This window comes from Corylus avellana, chromosome ca4, assembly GCF_901000735.1.
Source record: "Corylus avellana chromosome ca4, CavTom2PMs-1.0".
Classification (NCBI taxonomy): Eukaryota; Viridiplantae; Streptophyta; class Magnoliopsida; order Fagales; family Betulaceae; genus Corylus; species Corylus avellana.
The window spans coordinates 30,724,807-30,744,686 of NC_081544.1; the positions used below are offsets into that span (position 1 = coordinate 30,724,807).

At 35.0% G+C, this 19,880-nt stretch overlaps 2 protein-coding genes across 3 annotated transcripts; both read right to left on the reverse strand.

Annotated features, from left to right (window-relative positions):
- Nucleotides 1-27: 27 nt before the first annotated feature.
- LOC132178570 (F-box/FBD/LRR-repeat protein At1g13570) lies at nt 28-2,489 on the reverse strand. The gene is made up of 4 exons (XM_059591012.1): nt 2,378-2,489; nt 924-1,761; nt 654-812; nt 28-441 (listed from the first exon to the last, which is right to left on the reverse strand). The coding sequence occupies exons 2-4, from the start codon at nt 1,734-1,736 to the stop codon at nt 139-141; spliced, it is 1,275 nt and encodes a 424-aa protein (XP_059446995.1). The 5' UTR covers nt 1,737-1,761; nt 2,378-2,489; the 3' UTR covers nt 28-138.
- Nucleotides 2,490-4,738: 2,249 nt separating this feature from the next.
- Nucleotides 4,739-17,394, reverse strand: LOC132177072 (inorganic pyrophosphatase TTM2). 2 transcript variants are annotated; one of them, XM_059589285.1, is made up of 12 exons: nt 17,121-17,394; nt 14,947-15,303; nt 13,509-13,623; nt 12,145-12,340; nt 11,953-12,066; nt 11,409-11,582; nt 9,497-9,691; nt 8,873-8,995; nt 8,650-8,771; nt 6,980-7,103; nt 6,576-6,848; nt 4,739-5,288 (listed from the first exon to the last, which is right to left on the reverse strand). In XM_059589285.1, the coding sequence occupies exons 2-12, from the start codon at nt 15,281-15,283 to the stop codon at nt 5,061-5,063; spliced, it is 2,001 nt and encodes a 666-aa protein (XP_059445268.1). In that variant the 5' UTR covers nt 15,284-15,303; nt 17,121-17,394; the 3' UTR covers nt 4,739-5,060. The 2 variants fall into 2 exon arrangements, with proteins under 2 accessions (XP_059445268.1, XP_059445269.1); XM_059589286.1 differs by having other exon boundaries at nt 17,086-17,394.
- Nucleotides 17,395-19,880: the final 2,486 nt, after the last annotated feature.

A 19,880-nucleotide genomic window follows, 5' to 3' on the forward strand; every position in this document is an offset into this window, starting at 1 on the left:
GCAAATACAGTCAATGATTTAATTGGATACTAAATTTGTTTGTTATTTCACAATAAATAGTTACACATAAATGTAACGGGAACAAACTACCAAAAGAATTGAGAACGAAAGGAACTTTACAGTAGATGCGTTTAATGTTTATCCTTGCATGAATAAAATTTCTGCTCGAGCAGAAGCCCTTCGAAACCTCACCAACTCAATCAACATATTCAATCTTCCATCCGTAACAAATGGACAAGGCATGATACTCATTATCTCGAGCACTGGAGAATTTTCAAGCAAAAACTTGATGAATTCCATCTCATGTCGTACACCAGACATCTCTGTCATCTTCACAACTTTAAGTCTCTCAAACAAGCAATGCGAAAGGAATTCTTTCTCCCAAAAATCCAAATCAGTGGCTTCTATAGCAGCAAGCGTGTTTGAGGTTGCAGAACCACCCTAATGAACATTAATTGATAGAAAACATGATGGCCGTAATCTTAACTCTTGAAAGCAAAACAAAAGTTATTCAAAACAAAGCTAATGCATTCACCAAATAAAGCTTCAATATGTTGAAAGTAATCTTAACTCTTGAAAGCAAAACAAAAGTTATTCAAAACAAAGCTAATGCATTCACCAAATAAAGCTTCAATATGTTGAAAATAGCTTACCGAGATTCGAAGTTCCTTCAAGTTCTGCGCATTCGTAATCAAGCGAAGAACAACAAGCATCTCTTTCATATCTTCAAAGCTTACCTGACATAATTCGATAATCTTCAAATGGCTATATGTAATTGCAAGTCTTTCTGGGTCACCACCTATACTCAAGAACTAGAGACAGGAAAAAAGTTAAGATAGTTATGCATACAGAACTACAATGGAGACCTCAGAACAGCGCGGAGGAAGATCCAGTAAACACACAAAAACATGACATAGAATTACCTTTGTGAAGTAAATACGCCCAATGAGCCTCTCAAGATGAGGTACACCACCAAGAAGCTTGATAAAATTGCAAACTGAACTTTGCTCCATGTGTTCGGCAATGTCCTCAGTCATATACATAGCAGCAGACATTGAAACAAGAAGAGGAGTATTTTCAAGACATATGTCTTTGAATTCACCTTCAAGGCACAAGTATTTGAGATTTGGGGCACGAATATTAAGAGTTGAACTATCAGAGTATGACAGCGATAGATTCTCAAGAAGAGGGCAACTAGAAATAAGACTTTCAATTGCATCCGAGATGCCAAAAACTTGGTAAAGATTAAGGGTCTTCAAATACAAGAAGCCCTTAAAAGTAGGAGGCGGATCCAGTTCACAACGAACCAGCTCCAAACGAGTTAGTTTTTTACAATTAAAAAGACATGAAGGTATCCGAATCCACTCGCTTTCTCCCAATTCAAGAACCAATTCTTTTATATCTTTCCTTGAAAGGAAAAGTATCCATTGATCTATATCAGGACAGCTCTGCAAGTCTGAAGTGCAAAGCTGGAACTTGTGGATTGGTCCTTGGTGGAGAAATAGAGCCCGAGTAATAAAATTAATAAACTTGTGCTCAATAAGAGCTCGGTCATTGCATACAGTTACACATTCTTCATCAAATACAAGATGAGTGAGTGTAGCCCATCTATACCTCCATTTGCTTGATAAAACACTTGTTCTTACCGCATCTCTTATTGGTAGCCGTGTGAGAATGCTCTCTATAATGCTTTGAGGCAGATCGCTGATCAAATCCAGACTTGAAAAATCACCCATTTGCGCATCTCAGATAGGAGGAGGGCTGCAGAGAAATCCAACACAACGTCTAAGCAATTGAAAACTTAACTCAGAAAAAATCAAATGCCACCGTTATATTTTCATCATCTTCCACATTTTAGAACAAAATAAAAAATTGAAGGAAACCCATAATGTCTCTTCTAATAATATTACACATGTTTATGAAGAAAATCAAACAGAACATAAAATTCCAAATCTTGTATTTTGCATCATCAGAATCCAAGGAAGCAAAATGCCATTACTCAGCTGTCCCTGATATAACCATTTGATTGCAAGTTGAGGTGAGATTTAACAGAGAAATGGGTAACCAAAATCACCACGAGCACACAATACAAACAAGCTCCTTTTTCGTTTCTTCCCCCTCCAATTTTTCTCAGCAACCAAAAAGAGGGTTTGCTACAATATTTGTAATTCCATCTAAACGTGCTATCAATTTCTTTCAAATTTTAGTTCAGAACAAAAAAAAAAAAAAAAAAAAAAACCCCAATACAACTAGAATCAAATAATAAACAAAACGAAGCACAAATATCCAAAATTCAGATGGGAGCGATATAAAATTTTTTACATGAAAAGTACTAACAAAACTTTGATTTATGTAACCGGAAAAAGGAAATAAATACCCCGATTGGAAGATGGACCTGAGGCTCCTGATCCTCTCTTTCTTCTACATCTTATGAAAAATGTGAAATTTCTTTGGCGAAAGCAATGGGGAATTTCTACCCAACGGCGAAAGGAAAGTGAGAAGAGGTGTGGAACGTCATAAAGAAAATATAAGAAGTTTCATTTTGCACCGCTAGACTGCAAGTCGTTTTCCCTTTGCTCCCCAAACTTTTTCTCTTATGTTTTTGTGTTAAAAAAGAAAATTCTGTTCTACATATTAGTTAAATGATCTATTAATTTTATTTATATATAAACTCCAGAGCAGTCTACTTGTCCTTTAGGATACTTAAATAATAAGCCTCAAAGTTTAATGTCTGTTTCAAATTGACCCTTGATATTTCAATTGTGTCAATATTAAAAATACAATTTTAATAAATTCATTGCATATAAATTCTTATATATTAAGTAAACCACCCAAAACTCCTTTTATTAAGACAGTTTGACCAAAATAATAATAATAATAATAATGCAAAATCATTATCCTATTGTGCTTGTTTTGTATGCCTTTATTTATTATTATTTTTTTTTTTTTCACGTTTGACAAATATTCAATTCCTTAATAATAAACTTGAGTTATAAAAGTCTAGCAAAATAACTATGATTAAAGATGAAAATAATGGCTTATTTATCGTCTTTTGTTTTCTTAGAAGACTTTTATTAATAAATCACTAGTTCGAGTTTTCCTCTTCAGACGTGTTAAAACAAAAAAAAAACATTTCTTAGAAAAGTTAAGTACAAACAGTTTTACCAACGTGAAAAATTGCATAAATATGAGTACTTTGAGAAATGAAATAAAAAAGAGAATATTCTATCTGAATATGAAGAAGAACAAAGCACAGCAATTTTTGCTAAAAAGAAATAACATTTCAATTAAAAATAGAAACTACACTAAGTAGATAAATGAGAAAACCTCTTTCAAGAGAAGTAACTCATCTTGCTAGTCTTCTTGAAAACATTGATTTTTTTTGGGGGGGTTAAGTTTTATATCCAAATAAAAAACTATACATCCTCAAGAGGTAACTCAATCGGTTGGACCACGTATAATAAAGCGGAGGTCACTAGTTCGAATCCCCCTCCCCCCTCTTGTGCGGACATGTCAAAAAATAAAAAATAAAAAAATAAAAAAATAAAAAACTATACAAAGGCAGAGGGGCATACCCCAGCAAAATAAAACTTGGTCAAGAGAGAATATCCTCCCCACCACAATACAAAAGAAAAAAAATTACAATAATTCTATTGAAATACCTACAATCTTTAAAGCCATCTCTTACATGCATTGAATTGCCAAAAGACAAATTCTATTTACATTTAACTACTAGTAGACTAAAGAAACTTTAAACTACCATTCTAGGGCTTGAATGCCGACGAACCTATGAGGGCCCAACCGCCAGAAAGTTTAGTTGACCTTCAAAGATATAAGGAATCATGGGTTAATAAGGGCCCGATAGCCTAACAACTCGACGACCCTCAACCCAGCCAGCTACTCGAATTCGAGCGCAAATTCGCCAAGCAGCCAATTCTCCCTCCACCACTCAGTTAACCAACTGTCCGCGACGTGATACCTCTCTTAACAAACTAAGGGAGGGAATCTCCACGTCAAGTTACAAATTCTTGGTGGTAGTCCCTTGAACCCTAAGGAAAGGTCGACCTATATAAAAAGCCTAGATGAACTTCATAGGTATGCAATAAACTCTACCAAAATATCATTTCACCGTTCTCTTGCTAACTTTGACTAACTTGGGCGTCCAAGTGGGTTCACTGGACCAATAAACCCTTCTAACTCTTTCTTTCTGTAGAACTCCTCGCTGGAAAGTGGTCTTCGCTGCAAATTCGCCAAGCAGCCAATTCTCCCTCCACCAACTCAGTTAACCAATTGTCCGCAACGTGATGCCTCTCTTAACAAACTAAGGGAGGGAATCTCCACGTCAAGTTACAAGTTCTTGGTGGTAGTCCCTTGAACCCTAAGGAGAGGTCGACCTATATAAAAAGCCTAGATGAACTTCACAGGAATACAATAAACTCTACCAAAATATCATTTTACCGTTCTCTTGCTAACTTTGACTAACTTGGGCGTCCAAGTGGGTTTACCGGACCAATAAACCCTTCTAACTCTTTTTTTCTGCAGAACTCCTCGCTGGAAGGTGGTCTTGAGGACCCTTTATATCCTTGCACTAACAACCATTAATCCTATTTTGTTTGCTCTTCTTCCGTGGAAAACCCATTCAAATTATGCAACAGTTTCAAACCAAGCCACAGGCCTACTACCAGATTGAAACTGCAGCAACTGTGAATAGTAAACTAAAGTCTGAGGAAATTCGTAATTCACATGTAAATTCAGTATTTAATTAACTTGTAGATTATAAAGTTTGAAAATGTCATAACAAGCAAATAAACAATTATTGACATGACCATAGAGGCCCCCAAAGTCACAAAATTGACCGCTGCACCCTTCTTTGAAAAACCCTCAAAGAGAACCTCGAAAGCTCCTCCTATATGCCTAAGCACTATCAGTCATTGGTAAATCAACTGGCATTCCCGAGCAGAAGGGTAAATATTACAAGACGGGGGAGGGGAAACACAGGAAAGTTGAAATAAAATTTGAAACAATCTCCTAATTCTGTATAACCCTACTGGGTGGAGGAATCAACTTCGAGTTAAGAACCCCTTAATCAAGAAGATTCCTAAACCACCAATTGCTAATGAAAACATTATGGGGACGGCAATGGGTTCAACCTTGGCCATAATAATGCTTTTCCTGTTACTTCTTACTTGGCGAGACCTCTCTCCCGAACTCGAACTCTCACGGAGAAGATTGCTAAGGCTGTCCAACTGATGCATGATTTGACGTTGTCCCCGAGCAATACCTGATATCTGATTTCAAAGTAGGAACCAATAAGAAAATGAAAAACCAGCCAGCAAGCAATCATGTCTCAAACATGACTTTTGCTGACTAAATACCACTATAAACCTCTTGATCAAATTGTACTTGAAAACAGAAATCAATGTGATTATCATGCATTATTAAAACGACAATCTCCTAATGGGATACTTCTAGTGTCTTCTGATCAAGAAATTATCAGAAAATGAAAGGATAACACCTCCCACCACAAGCTGTTCTTTCAGTTTATTGAGAATGTAACTAGGCAAATAGTCGGAATTGCTCTATGCAAACTCAATTTTTGTAGGTTTTGATCTATATTTATTTTTATTTGCGGAGATCTTCTAATAAGTATTCTCCTACATGTCAACAATACCCTCCAAAGTAGTCTCCTATTTATCGCAACATATCAGCTGCTACCCAGTCATATGACGGGTACATGAATCACTTACAAGGACAGAAACTTGGACCAATGCTAGAAGGTAAAGCCCTATTGCCATGGCTTTAGACGCCTGGGTTCCAGACCTGTGTCCATGCAAACTGACTAGTATCCAGTCATTGTCCAGATTTTAAAAAGAAAAAAACTAACTAATCGTATTAGAGTCAAGTAAGAAGACTACAATATCATCATGAGAACAGATTGATAAAATGCCTGAATCAAGCAGAAATTTTTTTACCCTTCAAAACTGCAAGTTTTTTCAGTTAGCCCTATCGTCATGCTTTAGAGTATGGGTTCAAATACAGACTGATAAATCGTCTTTATCTCTTCTTCACTGCCTCCATAAATTTCTGAACAGTGGTACTATTTTAGTCACTTTCCTTTCTGGTTGGTTCATTGCATCTTTATGGCAGTTCATTCCTAAGCTGCATGTTATCATCCAACCACGTGCCGTTAATCCACCTCTTTGTTTTTATTTCTTTCATTCTTTTTTTTCTTTGGCAGCGGACTGAGGGTTGCAAATTAAGGAACATCTACAAATCTAACTGAATTATTAGGGTACACAAAGAAATTGTTGATAACTTTTTTTTTTTTGAAAAGTAATTTTTTGTCTTAAAGGGGAGGGGGAGGGAGGTCGTACTAGTGTCCTCAAGGGGAGGTTTCTAGTTATATACAATATACTACGAACAGTATAAACTGGCAAGGTGTTTAACCATCATAGCAAGCAGTCTTAACATATCAAATGCAACTATTAGCATTGTAACTTGTCTCTTATAATTATTTACCGAAAGAGCTAGAGAATAACAAACTTTAGAAGAGTATAAAGAGTCTAAATTAATACCTCTTCCATCAAAGGAGACTCCTTAGCCAGCTGGGAGGAAGATGACGAATTAGGCATCATGGATCCAATCAACGAACCATTGCCTAAACTAGAGATGAACTGCGAAGTGGGAGCAGAGCCATTGCTGGGGTCAGCTTGAATAGACATATTTTGTTGGCTAGGAGAAATTTTCTTGATGGTTAACTTGAAATTGAGCTCTTCAATATGATTTGTAAATTCATCCATTCTATCATTCAATGAAGAAATTTGTTCCGAAAGCCGAGTAATGACTCCCTACAAAAATAAATAAATAAATAAAGCAAGAAATAAAAACAGATTGACAAATGAAAATTTCAATTGCTAGTATCGTAGCAAAAGCACAATATCAGAACCATTAAGAATAACTTAAAACATCGTGAGTCTACCTCGCTCGCCAGTGCTGCAGAGGACTCCAAGTTTCGGTCATCATACCTTCTACTGTTGGCAGTATATCCAGTAAGTCTGGCCAGATTCTTGTCCCTCTGGTTTGAATATGAAAGTGACACACCTCTGTTCAAAATCACATCGTCACTCAAAGGCAGCGAACTTTTAAAAAGAAAGATAAAACAAACAGAAAAATACCATATTTGGGAAGTTCATTATAAAAGGTGCGCACAGTCAACACAGTCACACATACTTCTTGTTTTGAGGTTTTGGACCATTACATTTTTATATAAATTTCTTAAATAATACTTTCTTCCCTTTAACATTGTCCAAAATTTTCTAAAGTATGAGTCAATGACACAATTAGATATTTAGAACTTAAAAAATCTTTATTGTAATGACCCAGGGAAAAGCACTAACCACATCTGCGCTATCACTTCAAAAAGACTAGTCAATTTGAAAATTCCCTAGAATTAATTAAAAAGCCCAGTTTCACCTAGTAACTAGGCAATGTGAGACTTAGCACTACATGACTATCTTTATAAATCACCCACTCTATGTGGGCTTCTTCTCATCTTCCCAATATGGGACTAAAGTGTTACAAACTCTCTCTCTTAAATTCCTAACGTCCTCGTCAGGGTCACGTCATGCAGTACTCCAGTATCACATAATCTGGCGTTACTAGATGGCTCTGATACCACTTGTAACAACCCAGGAAAAAGCGCTAGCCACATCTGCGCTATCACCCCAAAAAGACTAGTCAATTTGAAGCTTTCCTAGAATTCATTATAAAGCACACTTTCACCTAGTAACTAGGTAATGTGGAACTTAACACTCATGACTATCTTTATAAACCACCCACTCTGGGCTTCTTCTCATCTTCCCAATATGGGACTGGAGTGTTACATTTATAATAAACACAAAAATCCATGGGGTACACTAATTTTGCACAGCACTGATAGAAAGCATCTCTTTTGTCCCTCCTGACCGAACCGCCAAAAAATCACAATAGAAAAAGTTGTTCTTACCAGGAGAGTAGCATCCAAGACATCTTTATCTGAGGAGGCTTTGTCGTCCGGCTCCTCATAAATGATGTTAGGACTAAGTGATTTTTACTTTAGTTTCTCAATTCAATAATGATACAAGATAACAGAAAAGCAAATAATTTCTCACATAGAAAACCTAGCAACGGATTGGCAGGAGCAGTCTATTTTTAAAACATACAAGATAAATCACACAAACCTCAATGGAAAATAATCTGCATTGCCAGAAAAAATCCAGAAACCACTTTGAATTCCTAACAGGCTGGTTAACTTTCAAGGCCATATTCCTAACTGAATACCGACCAAGGTAAAGAGGACAAAAAGGGACCACACACATGATTTTATAGAGAGTGACAGCATGAAAATTCCATGTAAAGACATTGGCATCCTCTTTGTCGATTCTCAAACCCAGAGAATCAGGGCTTCTAACATGCTATAATTTGGCGTGAAGTTCAAGTTACCAGCTCAAATAACATGAAGCAATCAAACATGTACAGATATATACAATTTGCAAATCCATGGATCTCACATATCGACCTACCTCCATACCCTTGTCAGGATACAATGTCAGCATATGTATATTGAATTCACAACAATAATAACAATATAGAAGGCTCAGAAAAATGCACCTCTTAAGATGCTTATTTCTCATGGCGATTCTATCTGCAGAGGCTCTAGAAAGTGCGTCTTTGGGACTTGAAACCAGATCCTCATCTAGGCTGAGCTTCGTCTTTAAATCTTCTGGCAGGGCCTGTGGCAAGATTAGATCACAACTTTACTTATAAAAAAAAAAAAAAAAAACGATCACAACTACTAATGCATGGAAATGCATAATAAGTTGAGTTTTCATACCATGACCTCATTTACAAGCTTTTCCAATTGAATTTGTTCAATATATGTACGAGGAACATATGAACCTTCCAATCTCAGCTGCTCAGCAACAAATTTTACATCTAACCGGTCCTTTCCTTGCACCTTTTCATCAAAAAGGAAGAAATTTAGGTTGGTATAGTTCACATACTGGGTTACAATAAGAGATCAAAAAGATTAAAGATGAACACAGTCGCATTTAAACACCAAACATCATGTCTCTTAGATGTATATCTTAGCCTCAACCACTTGTTCTGCAGTCATATGATGGAAAAAGGTAGGAAATAAATGAAGAGAAGTGAAAGTTTTGCCAATAGGAACCACTCAATGAGCCAGGTCAGGCAAGGCCCAGACTAAACTTTTCCTCTTAAGGTCACGCCAGCACCAACCACACAAGGCACTCAGGCGAGGGCAGGCCTTGGCCTGAACTATGAATGTTCTTGGCGCAGGCCTGGACCAAACACCTCTAGCCAGGCCATGGACAAGCCTATATAAGAGAAATGAAGAGTATGCCTAAGCATAGGTTTTCTAGAACCAAAGTTTACAACATATGTAGAATCCTATCTGAGTATTCATAGATGAAGGTGCAGAAATACATAGCCATACCTGAACATACTGACGTTTTAGTTGCTCTAGCCAATCGATTTTTACAATGACCTTCCCATCAGAGAATACATGGCTGGTTCTTTTAAGGATAGCTGCTATCGTGTATCCCAAGGCCATTAGTCCACCAAGTAGACGCACGCTAACCTCAAAAGTTATTCTTGGTGATATGAGAAATGGATTATCTGTCATCAATTCCTGCAAAACAGACGTATAACCCATCAAGTCAGGTAATACCATATAGCTTCGCCTTCAATGTGTCAAATTGATTCTTAGCTAGAATGGAGAGCCACAGAAAGGTAAGAAGTCAACCATATAGGAAATTTATTCTGTTATATATGGACTTACAAGATTAAATAAAGTGAAAAAAATCATTGGCAACAATGGTCTTTGTTGAAAAATTATCATCAAAGGAACAAGTACAAAATTCAATATAATGCAACTCCTATGGTCTACAACTCTTAATATAATTTGGTCCTCCAACTTCGATTAGTGTGGCTATTTGGTCCTTATTCTTCTAATTACAGTGAAATTGCCCTCCAATTTTTGACATTGTTCTTCAATTTTACCCTTTTGTCCAAATCTGTTTAAATTAAGTTAAAGTTAGTCACTTGCAAGTAGCATGATTCAAATTGCACAAGTGGCTTGCTTCATTGGACATATTATACCACATCACCTACCTTACAAATATCTTGGATTTTTATTTTTTTAATCAAATAACAAACAAAAAATAGAAATCCTCCTGTGGAGCTTCCTGGTGTTTCCTGCCATCTAGATCTTACAAACTTAATAGACCCAAAAACTCAAGAATCAATGGTGATACATCTAGCAAGAGGGAATGGTGTACAGCATGGCTATGTAGGTAAGTTCGAGAAAAAAAACCTTTGTTTGACCTGTCCTAATCTTGATTCCAACCTCCTCCAAGGACAAAAAGTCTCAATACCCAAACTTCCTCCTAACGCCACAAGCAATGCTACTACAGTACACAAATTGGGTGTGAAACCTTCCCTTTGCATCTACCCAGACAATAAAATTGCCTCCTTGCTCAAATAACAACACCTTACATACCCAAGTATCAAGGAATTCCATGAAACTATATCTTACACCCATCTTATGTCATGTCAAGGTACTGCAAAAGAAAAAAACAATTTATTTGACAAGAATTCAAGAAACAAAAGTCTAATCTGTCAACAAACCCATGGCACCTCCTGACCTTATAAGAATAACGTGAAGATCAGGTCATACTCATTAGGTGCATGCCTAAATTACCAATATAAAAAAATCTATTAGTACAGCCCCCCCCCCCCCCCCAAAAAAAAAAAAACAATTTTGTCCTATTAAACAACTCAAATCTTATTTTCTCGGTTTTTCTTTATCAAAAAAAAAAATCTTATTTTCTCGGTTTATGTAGATTGCTATTTATTACAGACAGTTTTTGGGCTTTCTTAGACTTGCTTGATAAATTTCTTTTAACTAAAGCCAACATCACTACATTGATTTGAAAATTCATTGGATCAACCGAAAACATGCTTAGCATGATATCAATGTCTCTACAAGACTACAATCACACAAAATCCCTTAATCTGAACTATTTGGGACCCACAAGATGCATCACTTTTATCATGCAGCTATATCTGATCATGCCCTACTAAGGCCTCACCACTAGACTTACTAACAAGCAACTATCAAAAGTGAGATACATAAAATTCTTTTTCTATGAAGCTATTTCTCGGACCATACCTTCACTAAACAATCATGTCCGTAAACAGAAAATACAGGGACATACAGAAAGTCTATTACTTCTCAAAATATGTTGATCACTAAAAATTTCAGAATGCACATTTATCCTTTTTTTTTCCTGCAAGTAAGAATGCAATTATAAAAACAAGAAAACTCAAACTTTAGAGAGGCGAACCTCAAACATGAGACTGTATTTTCCATCTTTATTCCGCATCCTTAAATATGATTGGCAAGATTCTGGATCTTCACCAGGTGGCAGAAGGTATATATCATAAGTCTGCTCCATTGAATCTGTATGATTTTCAGTGAAAACAGCCTTGACTTGGTCCACCGTCACCTTCCTTGCTGACTACAATTAGAGGCAGCACTCAGTTATCAACGTAGACAAGTTGTAGTACTACATCCATCCTACATTATTTGTCCACAAGTCCATTTTGAGATATTCCAAAATATTATCCACCATAAAAAGTTAATAGACTCAATTTTAATAATTTTCCTCACCCTTACTTTATATGAGTTCAAATTAAGGAGGTTAATTTCGAAAATAGATGACTTTTTTATTTAAAAAACAATGCATTAATGTCATCTCCTTAAAAAATTAGAGTTTCTAAGGTGGACAAACAATATGGGATGGAGAGTAACTTAGGGACTTTCGGCAAGAATAGCAACAAGTATACACATAAATATAAGAAGTAAAATATCATAACATAGAGAGTGACCTTTAATATATAAGTAGGAGTCTGAAATCCAGTAAATGGATTGAACTTGTTGGTGATTTTTATATGTGCTGTTTGGAGATCTGGCTCAATAAAGGCCTTGTACATTGGATATACCTGTGTAGAAGGGTCTAGTTGAGAACTTTTAACAAAGCAATTTCTATTTGGATATAACGATTAAAAGGAAAAACAAACCGTTTCCGATATTTGCTGGATTATTTCTTCTGGTTCTTGTCCAGCACGTTGTATATCTCGTAAAACCCGTTTGACAAGGTCAAAGTGAACTCCACCTGTTACAGACACACGAAGGTCCAGTAGAGGTCTCAACCTTTCACTCAAAGCATAGATGCCCTCAATGATGACAATACGGGAGCTTGGCACTTTGAGGGTCCTGTCACCAGTACATGCATTTAAATACATACCAGGTGGATATGAAAGAGGTGTAGATAATTTAACTAGGAATTAATAAACAAATAAACAATAAAAATAAAAACTGCCAGATTATTCAAGAAATAAACCGTGCATTAGCAGAACCATAAAACATCAAAAAAGGAAGTCCGATATCATAACGGAGTACATCTGTACAGGGAAAAATATGGCTTCAGATTTCAAGATATAGATAGGACATAGTACCCAAAATATTTCTTTTCCTTTTTGTTCTTGGATGGGCCGGAGGCTCTGAATATAAATATAGATCTCTCCAATTATGGAAGATCTTGCACAAACGACTTGGTCCCTTAAAATGAATGAGAAAAAACTAACCCTCATAACAATATATAAGTACATGAAAGATCACCTGTAACGACTCAAAGAAAAGAACAAGCTACTTCTACACTATTACCCCAAAAGAACTAATCAATTTGAAATTTCCCTAAAATTACTTATAACAGCCAGTTTCACCCAGTAAGTACCAATTTGGGACTTAGCACCCATTAGTGTCTTTTATAAACTACCTAGTCTATGTGGGCTACTCATCTTCTTAAAATAGGACCAAGGTGTTACAAACTCCATTCCTTAAACCCCTGACACCCTCGTCAGGGCCTTACAACCTAAATATGATACCATTTGTAACAACTTAAGGAAAAGCACTAGCCACATTTGCTGTATCACTCCAAAATGATTAGTCAATTTGGAGTTTCCCAAGATTCACTTATAAAGTCTAGTTTCATCTAGTAAGTAAGTAAAGTGAGACTTAGCACCCATAAACCACTCTATGTGAGCTACTCATCTTCTTAATATGGGACTGGGGTGTTGCATCATAATATCCACTACTGTTTGTGTCCAATAGCAGAGAAACTCAGTACATCATTGTACTGATCATTCACAATGAAAAAATAAAAAGCTTCTATTGTTTGTTAGGACTAATTGGGACATTTAGAACTCACATCTAAGATCTCCATATATTATTCCTTGAACTACCGTATCCTTATTCGTTTACTTATCAAAAAAATTATTCCTAGAACTACCGTGAAATAATATAATTTCAAACAGCTTAATCAAATAATAATGCACCCCTCGGCTATGAAAAACTATTAGACTATTAGATGGAGAGCAAGTACCTGTATCCTGTGCGGGAACTAGACTTGAAATCATAAATTGGAACCTGGACCTCCTTCCCTGCTTTTAAATCATGGATATTCTGAAGCAAGGTGTCAAAGTCTGTCAAGCGTGGATCTGTTTCAGAAAGATAATAGAACCACCAGAATTACACTTGTGTCTTATTTCCAAACTTGAAACTGTTAGCTTGGTTTGATTAAAGGCTCACAATTATAAATAAATTTGAAAACAAGGTATTTGACAGAAACTGATTAGATTGTCATGCCAGCTTTACAATGATATCCAGACATGCTCGCTTCTTCCCAACATGCAAAAGTTAGTTAACTTTACAAATAATTTCCATGAAACCAGACGGAACTTGGAAACAAACAAAAGATTTATACACTGAGTGCAAGTTATTGATATTTTCATTCATTAAAAGACAAAAGAGCAAGGCCGTAATGAGCTATTGAATCAGCGATGACACCAAGGGCCAAGACATCCATGGTAACGCACACCTAAGAACACTAACCATGACTGTGTCATTAAATCAGACTCCACAGATGGACTGAAGACATTCCAAGCTCACAATGACTTTTTTGCCCAATCATACACATTTTTTTAAAAAAAAAGATTTGGAAAAAGAGAGGGAAAGAAGTTTTGGCTCCACTCTTGTACTAGAGCATAAAGTATCCAATCATATTAAAAAGAACATTAAGAAAGAAATACTATTCAACAGGTCTTGCAAATTGCACGCGTCTCCTAAAGTTTCAAATCTCAAATATAAAAATCATTTGAGAGAGACAAAAAAAAAAAAAAAAAACCAGGAACAAAAGCTCTCCAGCCCGAATTGTTACTATAAGTTTCTATGAACAAACTAGTGTATTTTCCTATGGGTCACAAAGCCCTATACTCAATAGCATTACAAATCAGCACATTCACTAAATCAACACAGAAAATTGTAGCAATGAGATAACTGACAAAATCGTGACCTAAAAGTAATATGAGTCAAAACACCTATGTCAATGCTTCTGTGCAACTCTGAACTTAGACTTAATTCACTCAATTGATTGGTTTCCTCCCAACTTTCAATGTTAATATGCATATGTCTAGCAAGGCCCGAGTAAGTGGGAAGTATGCATATGCCCTCACCATGTATAAAGGAAAGCGTTTTCTTACACAGATTTCTTTTTCTTTTCTTTTTTTCCTTTTTTTTTTTAATCTTTTTTTTTAATTTTTTTTTATAAGTAATAATCAGTTTTATTGAAAGCGTAAAAACGCCCCAAAGTACACCGGTACACAGATTTCAACAAGATGATATAAAACTTTTGCAGATCTTATCTCCTAAGAAACATTAATGCAAGAAAATCTCTGATATTATTACTACTTCTGGAGAATAGAATACCCATAGATATGCTAAAGCTTCATAAGAGAAGAAAAATGAGTAAGAAGATGATTTACCATCAAAGTTGCCATCAACAACTCGACTAGCATCATTGTAATTGTCCATTGAAATAACAGCAACACTTGGCATAAAACTGAGTATCTTTTCTGTAAACACCGTCTTTCCAGCCCCAGAAGGACCTGCCACGCCTACCAATATTATTCCCTCATTCTTTTGGGCTAACAATTGGAATGCACGGATTACTATAAAGAAACCCTTCTCAAATGACAAAGGGTCTTGAATTGAAGTAATCTCATATCGATCGCAGTCCTTTCTCTTAACCAATCGCACTTGATCTTTTAACAGAACCGGCCGTCTCTGATGTGAATCGGTGATAGAAGTATCTTGAACCATTGCAGATATGCTGGGTCCCTCTGATTATGAGAAACAGATAAAGCACCAAGATAAACAAATTTAAAAACATATAATGTGATAACTACAGAATTTAAGACGCTTTGTAAGGCAAAAAGATAACAATCTGCATTTGAATAACAGCAGACGTATGTCATAAAAGAAGCAATATCTGCAATAATTCACGACTATGAAATTAAAATGTTTAATTAGACAAATGTTTCCAACATCCAATTAAGAAAATAAAATTTTCTGGACTTTCTTTTAGACTCGTATAGTATTTCTCTTTAGTAGTTAGTCATAGCTATTATAATTACAATTAAAGAAGGTAAATAATAACAGAATTGAGATGATTCATCAAAATCCTAGATAAACTCCTCTGTAGTGTAAGGAAAAACAGAAGTCCATTTAATGTCATAAAAGACAACACTACCTCATCTAGTACCTTATCATTAATATAGAAGAATGACTTAGTTTTCAAGAGAGATCAAAACAATCCTAATATAGAATGACTTAATTTACAAGACAGATCATTAAAATCCTTGATAAACTCCTCAACAGTGTAAGGGCAAACAGAAGTCTATTTTAATGTCATGAAAGACAACACTACCTCATCTAGTACCCTATCACTAAGATAGAAGAATGAGTTAATTTTCAAGATAGATCAAAACGCTCCTACAGTTAATTCATGAAAACATTCAAGCCATGGAAATGCAATTAAGGTCCATCTTTCTCGAGTGGTTCTAGCTTTGGTTGAGTAAATTCAGAACGATTTTCTTGCTTTTTTCTTTTTGGGTTGTTGGGTTGCTTGTGGGCATTGGGTTTTCCTTTGTTTTTCTTGCTTTTTTCTTTTGTTTGGTGTCCTTGTGTATATTCCCAGTGTACTTAGGGGCGCCTTACGCTTTTTATATATGCACTTGGTTACCTATCAAAACAGAGCTTTAGGAGCTTTAAGCTTTATACATCAAGTCAATTTGTTTGCTGTTTCATGCTGTTATCTTTCACTTATATCATATAACAGAGCACAATTACTGGTGAGTCTCCATGCAGAACTTTAAGAATGGAGCTAATTATACATGTAAAAATCAAAGTATTAAAATAACAGTATTTGAGAAATTAAGGCATTGCTACACAATTCAAAGTTTTCGTATTGTAAAATAATCATGGAAATCAATATTGACTTGATGTATTTGGATTGCTGATCATCATAAGAATCAATAATGTCATCAACATCGAATAATCATATCTTAGAAATCAATGCATAACACAAGGTCACAAAACCAACACATTCTGGTATAATTCCAAGTATTACATCCAAGAAGTTGGCATAGAAGCAGTAACCTCCAATTAACAAAACAATACCATACGTGTATAACAACTTTGACAGGACGTGCTTTTGAGAATTACATCAAACACAACTACAAAGTACCAAATTATGGTTTAAAGATCCAAACAAACACATGTTGCACTCATCTTAAAACAACAATAAATAAAAAAAATTGATCCAAACAACATCCTCCATTATAAAAATAAAAAATAAAAACATAAAATAAGGATCACCCAGAAAAGAATATCACAAACATAACATACCCAGAAAAGAAAACCAACAAAAATCATATATACACAAACAAAAAGCACAAAACAAGGTTAACTCTCTTCTAACAATCTGTTCGGATCCAACTTTATGTGCCCCCACGCAACCGACTTAAACAAAACGCGAAATAAAATGAGAAGAACAACAATTACGCATAAAACATAAATGCCAAACAAACAAAACCCAGAAAAAACAAGGATAAAAAACAAACCAATGTGCAATGTTGGTGATGATGGAAACACTAACCGAGTTGTTTCTTTCACTGGCAACAAGTCACGGTGAGTCCACCAAGAATTAAACCCAATAAGACAGGCCAGCCCAGTTCCTCCTATATATTGCTTTTTCTTCTGGTTTTCTTTCCCGGTATAGAAAGGATTAAAGGAATGTGATATTCCTGGACTTTTTTTGGCTAGTGGGAATTCTAGAGAATCTGCTTACACTCCTGAGAGAAAGAGAGAGAGAGGAACACTTAAAGCGGTAGTTTTTCTTTGTTCTTTTTTCTTTTTTCCTTTGTTTTTGTTTTTCTTTCTTTATAGTCACGACTCGTATACCAAGGACTTGGGCAACCCAACCCCAATGATACTGCTGTCTGCAAGTAGCCTACGAGATGTCTCTTCCAACCCTAACAATAATTTCTCTGCATATTTTTTGTATTTAATTTTTTTAATTTACGTTTTATTTTTTATTTTTTGGAGATTTCAATTGAATCTCATATTCTTTTCTGCTTCTGCCTTTTCTTTAATTCTATAGGATAATAAAACCCAACCAAATTAAAAAAAAAAAAGAAAGAAAATAAAATTACATGCAATATGTGATCGTTAGCCAAATATAATTAAAAAAAAAAATTAAAAATTATATTTTTCTCTCACAACTGTTTAACAATGCTAATACGACAGTTCAATTTATGTTACGATTATCATTAATAAAGCCAAATACAAATTATAATGTGTCACCGGCTCACAAAATTTATTATTTAAAAAATGTGTAATTAATTTATGAAATTTAAAATATATATATATATATATATATAACATTTTTTTTGGCATTATTATTAGTTTTTATTTATTTATTATTAGTTTTTCCTTTTTCTTTGGAAAATTTGGGTGCTGCTTTTCAATCATAAATTGCATGGTCTAGCTCAAAGTGGTAGCATGTGTTGTCCTAGCTTGATGTACAGAATATGCTTTTCTTTCCGTAGCTTTCACGGGTTGGCGCCTGGCGGTACAAATTGAATGAATTAATATAGGCAATTTCCAAAACTAGTTGTAAAGTTCCTCTCCTCTGCGGCTGCCCACCTCATATGAGCGGAATTAAATGCCAAAGAGAAGAGACCATGCCACTTGTTCATTAAATTCTACGTGTGGATGTCCAAGCCAGCAACCCGACCGAGAACCATCTAATTCTAGAGTTAGAGTCTGTTTAGGATTGTAGAGTCTGTCAAGCCAAAAAGTACGTTTTAGTTATTTTTAAGTTTTTTGAACTTTTAAAAGTGCTTTTAATTTTTTTACCAAACGAGTACTTTTTTTTTTCAAACGAACTTTTTGAGTGTTAAAAACACTTTTAAGCCCCTTAAACGCAATCCCAAACAAACTCTTAGTGTATTTAACGAGTGCATAATTTTATGTTATTTAAATTTTTTATCTTCAGGGATAGCTCAATTGGTTGGAGACCACACTTCATGAAGCGGAGGTCGCTAGTTTGAATTTTCTTCCTCCTCTTGTGCGGACATATAAAAAAAAAAAGTTATTTAAATTTTTTAAAAGATGTAATAGTATTGATTTTATATACAATAAAATATATTAACTTTAAATTATGACCATAAAATAAATATTATTGATTCTATTTATCAACTTGTAAATGTGGCAATAAATAAAAGAGATATATGTCCATATCCCACATAAAAAGAGTTTTCCTTTTCTTCTTCTTTCTTGTTGGCCGTACGTTTGAAAGTTTAAAGTGAAACTTTCGAGGTGGGAATTTTATTTCCTTGTGGTGTTGAAAAGAAGAGAGAATTGAAATGGCAAATACGGAATGGATTCGATTCCCACAGCTGGTCAAAAAGAAAGATTTCGGAAAGAAAAATGATTGAAAATGAAATAAAAAAGACTACCCAAAAGCAATAATATTGAAAGGATTAATTAATTGCTTCTGATTTGCTCTATTTCTTGTTAACCAATAGCATTGGCATGATAAGAGAGAGGCATGACATGGGTTGAACAAGACTGTGTGTAACCAAAATCTCACAGAATCCGTGGTTGGTGCTGCCAAGTCTATTTCTAGAAGGACACAATTTTTTTATAAATTGGATTGTAAGAACAAAATTTCAATCCAAAAATATCATGGGTTATTAGAGAATAACGTGTTTTTTAATAGTACGTACTTCTTATTACGTGTTTCTTGTATGTTCAAATGACACCACACCTTTTAAATACTAAAATTGGAAAAATTCCCATAAAATGGTTTGGAAAAAAGCAAGGACATATAAATAAGGAAAAAAGTTAAAAATTATTGCCCCCATCAAAATGCATGTGCTTTGTTGCTTTCTTATGTCGTGTGTGTGGCTGTGTATTATTTTTATAAACGTTTCAACATATAATGAATTGGTTGAGATTAAGACTAATGTTACTCTTCATACATATTACGTGTTTTAAGTGCTTGATAATGAAACCCGCTTAAAATACGTTACGTCAACCAGTGTGATAAAAGGAATTAAATAGTAGCATAAGTATGAGATTATTTACTAACCAATTTCTGCCAACAAATCCATTTAAACTATTAAAAAAAAAAACTACCTTGTTCAGCGTGCAATTCCATTGTGACAAGCGACAATTTATAATGATATTTGACTGGACCTTAAAGAGTCTTCGTCAACCATGCATGGCATCAGATAGTGACCCACCTCTCTGAGTCTCTCTTGTTCGACCAATTCAAAAGTTGTTGCTCGGGGGCCTGCTTCCTTTAATTTTACAGAAATTAATTATATCCATTTAAGGTTTCCCCTCTCCT

What these genes read in the sequence shown, in the direction of transcription:
- LOC132178570 (XM_059591012.1), bottom strand. Translation starts at nt 1,736, where the DNA reads ATGGGTGATTTTTCAAGTCTGGATTTGATCAGCGATCTGCCTCAAAGC. An exon ending in GGCGTATTTACTTCACAAAG is followed by an intron (nt 813 to 923) that starts GTAATTCTATGT and finishes TCCTGTCTCTAG; the next exon opens with TTCTTGAGTATAGGTGGTGA. An exon ending in TGAAGGAACTTCGAATCTCG is followed by an intron (nt 442 to 653) that starts GTAAGCTATTTT and finishes AATGTTCATTAG; the next exon opens with GGTGGTTCTGCAACCTCAAA.
- LOC132177072 (XM_059589285.1), bottom strand. Translation starts at nt 15,283, where the DNA reads ATGGTTCAAGATACTTCTATCACCGATTCACATCAGAGACGGCCGGTT. An exon ending in AGCTTGTAAATGAGGTCATG is followed by an intron (nt 8,772 to 8,872) that starts GTATGAAAACTC and finishes ATCTTGCCACAG; the next exon opens with GCCCTGCCAGAAGATTTAAA. An exon ending in CTGCAGCACTGGCGAGCGAG is followed by an intron (nt 6,849 to 6,979) that starts GTAGACTCACGA and finishes TTATTTTTGTAG; the next exon opens with GGAGTCATTACTCGGCTTTC.